The sequence below is a fragment of the Diadema setosum genome, chromosome 19 (genome assembly GCF_964275005.1).
Source record: "Diadema setosum chromosome 19, eeDiaSeto1, whole genome shotgun sequence".
NCBI lineage: Eukaryota > Metazoa > Echinodermata > Echinoidea > Diadematoida > Diadematidae > Diadema > Diadema setosum.
The window spans coordinates 11,618,252-11,622,176 of NC_092703.1; the positions used below are offsets into that span (position 1 = coordinate 11,618,252).

At 41.7% G+C, this 3,925-nt stretch overlaps 1 protein-coding gene across 1 annotated transcript; it reads right to left on the minus strand.

Annotated features, from left to right (window-relative positions):
* Window positions 1–2,227: 2,227 nt before the first annotated feature.
* On the minus strand, window positions 2,228–3,499 carry LOC140242270 (uncharacterized). Its single transcript, XM_072322015.1, has 2 exons — window positions 3,078–3,499; window positions 2,228–2,585 (listed from the first exon to the last, which is right to left on the minus strand). The coding sequence occupies exons 1-2, from the start codon at window positions 3,497–3,499 to the stop codon at window positions 2,228–2,230; spliced, it is 780 nt and encodes a 259-aa protein (XP_072178116.1).
* Between the last annotated feature and the right edge of the window lie 426 nt (window positions 3,500–3,925).

A 3,925-nucleotide genomic window follows, 5' to 3' on the forward strand; every position in this document is an offset into this window, starting at 1 on the left:
TTAGCACTTTCATAAATATTCTTAATGACAGTAAACAGTTTACCCCTAAGCCCCATCTTCAACATTTTGTACCATAAAGATGATCTATCAATTAGATCAAATGCTTTCTTGTAATCAATAAATGCACAGTATAAGTGTTTTTTTTATTTTGCAGATAAACATCAACTATAGTCTTCAAAACAAAAATATTATCAATTGTAGAATAATTAGAACGAAAGCCAGCCTGTTCTTCACCTAACATATTAGCTGCTTCGAAAAACACTGAGATTCGATGATTCAAAATGGAAGTAAAAAGTTTTCCTAGACAACTGAGAAGAGTTATTCCTCTATAATTATCAGGATTTGTGTCTATACCCTTATTCTTAAAAATAGGAATGATAATCCCTATGCACCATTCAGTTGGAACAATACCACTGTCCAGTACCACATTAAAGAACTTTACCAACACATGAAGCATCTCTACGGGACAATTCTTAAGGAATTCATTTCTTATGAAATCTTTTCCACAAGCTTTTGAATTTTTAAGTTTCTTAATCATTAGTACCACTTCTTCCAAAGTGACTGGGGCATCCAAGGGACCATCTGCCTCAACATTTTCTGAAGTACCCATACTATCTTCCAGGCCTGTGGGCTGGTCATCTTGGCTATTACCTAAACGACTAAAATGATTAACAAAATCCCCTAATGAAACATTTCCTGTTTTCTTTACTTTGCGTTCATTATTACTGTTGAGTAATTGCCAATATTCTTTCGGATTTGATGCCTGTAATGAACGGAGAGATTCATTCAAATCTCTATGAAATGTCCTTCATTTATGTCTTAATAAATTCTTATAAACCTTTCCTGTAGACTCATAATGATTCAATAGACAAGTAGCCCCTGACCTGCCCAGAAATTTAAGCTTCCTCTTTAATCGATTTTTAACATTCAAATACTCCTGACGGGCAGCTCTACATTCTGCATCAAACCAAGGCTGATGGTTGTTTTTATCCTTATTGACAGTCTCATTTTTGTTTATATTATGTCGAGATTGTCTCCACTTACAAATGCCAATATCTTGTGCAACACTGACGAACATATTGCATAATTGTGAGTAACAAAAATCAATACTATCTTGATTTGCATTCCCATCTAAACATTCCACATTTTCACACATTAGCTCAGCCGAGTCCTTGATTTTCTGTTTAAATATTGCAGCGCTGTCACTGCTCCACTGGAATAATAAATAACGTTGGCTTTCATTAGGCTGTGAATCTAAAACTGTGTTGTCTACTGCAGCGTTTTGAGAATTGTTAAAAACAGTGTCGACATTCACAGCAGATTTAGAATTTTCCGATTGCAAGGTCACACTGACAGGACAATGAACATCTGACAAACATTTATCAAATACATCAATACTGAAATGTGTAATGCTAGAAAATAACTGGCGAGATACAATAACATAATCAATGGTGCTACAACCACCATTTTTGTTGAAACATGTGTATTTTCCGACAGACTGATCTTCCCCTATTCTTCCATTAACAATCCTGAGATCAAAACTTTGGCACACATCAATAACAGACTTTCCATTATTATTTACATGGACATCAGTATTATAACGAGTAGTTGGAATATCTAGGCCATCAGTAGCTGCATGCATATCAGAGGCATCAGTACAAAAGCCTAATCCAGTCTGATCTGTCAACACATCCTCTACATCTAAAAAATCATCAAGCAAACCCGTCCTGGCATTGAAATCACCCAGCAAACAAAAGGGTGCATCATATCTACTTTTAATATCAATAATATCCTGCACCAGGTTGTCAAAAACTTCATTAATATGGTGAATTGATCCCTCACATGGCAAGTACACTGCACCAACAAAAAACTCAAAACCTAAAATTTTACTATTTACCTTTACCCATAAAATTGATTCAGAAACTGTTGCATGAATTCTTTCAGAACAACTAAAAATATGATTCTTCATCAGAATACACATACCGTGAAACCCACCAAACTTTTGTTTATTGGAATATTTTGGCATACTATAACACTGAAAACCGCAAATATGAGATTGAGACAGATCTGGTGTGTCTGTTTTTGTCTCTAAAAGACAGATTACATCATATGCTTGCAAATGTAAGTCCAAAATTCCAATATCGAGTTTACTCTGCAAACCATTAACATTCAAACTTATAAATGAGATCTGGGTTAAATCTGTAGATGAAAGAGGGCCGGGTAATTCCTAGGTCGAAATGTCGAGGAAGAGACCCGACTTTTTCAGCTTGTCCTCACTCCATCCTAGACGCTTGAAGAGGTCGTCTGGACCGTGAATGATGTGCTTCTTGTGCGGGTCGCTCTTCAGAGTGCAATGAACCTTCCCATCGATTGTCCATACTTTCTCTGTGTTCTCGTCTTGCTTCACAGCCTGAAGAAGCTTGGCACGCCCAGGGGACAGATGCTCCATGATCATTATGTCCTTGTGTTCTTCCGAGTCCTTTACCTTACGCTTACTGCGAAGGAGCTGAGTGCGGAGGTCACGACGTACGAAACGCGCAACAATAGGTCTCATTTTATTGGGCTGAGGCCTCCCCACGCGGTGGCTGGTGTAGCCTTTTGTCAAGGCCCTCTCGCTGTATGGTGAAGAGAGCCCAGCTGAGTGGGGTTGCGCGAGGGCCTTTTGAGATCTGCTTCGCATCCTTTTGTTAGCCCTTTGAATTACCGACTTTTGCTCCCCGATTTCGGGAGCAAAAGTCGGGGTCCAATCAGCGTGTCTGTCAGCTCGAACCCGATTTGAATAGAGCGAATGCACGCCGCTGCCGCAGACCTCACAGAACTCTACACACAGAGTGTGTAGAGTTCCGTGGCAGACCTCCTCGGATGGTCAGTGATGCATGCGAACAGGCATGACCACCAAGGCTGAGGATGCGGGGAGCGCGACATTCCATTGGTTGACCGGAAGCCATTAAAATGAGTATTCAGAAGGGTTCACGTGTCATGAATAATAATGTGTGAAGCAGATCTCAAAAGGCCCTCGCGCTGGCGCGCTCGGCTGGGCTCGCTTCGCTCGCCCATTACAGCGAGAGGGCCTTGACAAAAGGCTATGGCTGGTGCTGATATCTGCCTCAGACACGGCAACCCCTGCGCTGGCAGCAACATCGATGACTACAGCATTTGTAGACTCGCCATCATTTTCAGGCACCCCTCGCATGATAACATTCTCTCTCCTAGAATACTGTTCTACCTCGTCCAGTCTGTTGTCATGATTTTGAACTGTGGCCTGCACCTTCTGCACGGACACCTGTGGGCCACTCACAAGTTGATGTGCGATGGACTGCACCATTGGCAACAATGCAGCAACCACAGCCTTCACTGTGTCCCCCACAAGCTGACGGTTTCCACCCTCACGGTCAGGGACAAGCTGCATTGCCCCCTCTACCACCTCATTAATCTTGAAAGACACATCAGTATCTCCTTCATCCTCAAGTGTGGCAAACTTGTTAGAAATGGTTGCCATGGCAAGACGAGGTCACAGTTGACAAGTGATGAAAGTAATATGAGCAGCAAACACAAAATCCAGTAGGTGGGACAGTGAAAACAAAACACGTGGTGGAGAGATAACAACAGCTGTCAAAATATCTCCTTTAAATGGCACTCCAGAGACGAGACTGAAGGTCAAAAAGCAAGTATTAGGATAAACTCTTGAGATAATTTAGAACAGCGAAGTCATCTTTCACTATATCGACCAATACACATTCAAACAGGAGAGCTGAAATCCCCACATGCACATGTACACCACACCACCACCTTGATTTTATGTCATGGTGACTATCGCCGAATACATCGCCGATCATCCCCCTCCCCAACGGATTGACTCCCATGCATAGTACTAATGCCCCAGTCACATAGTGCTTTACAATGGGTTACGTCTGCCGCGGTTTGA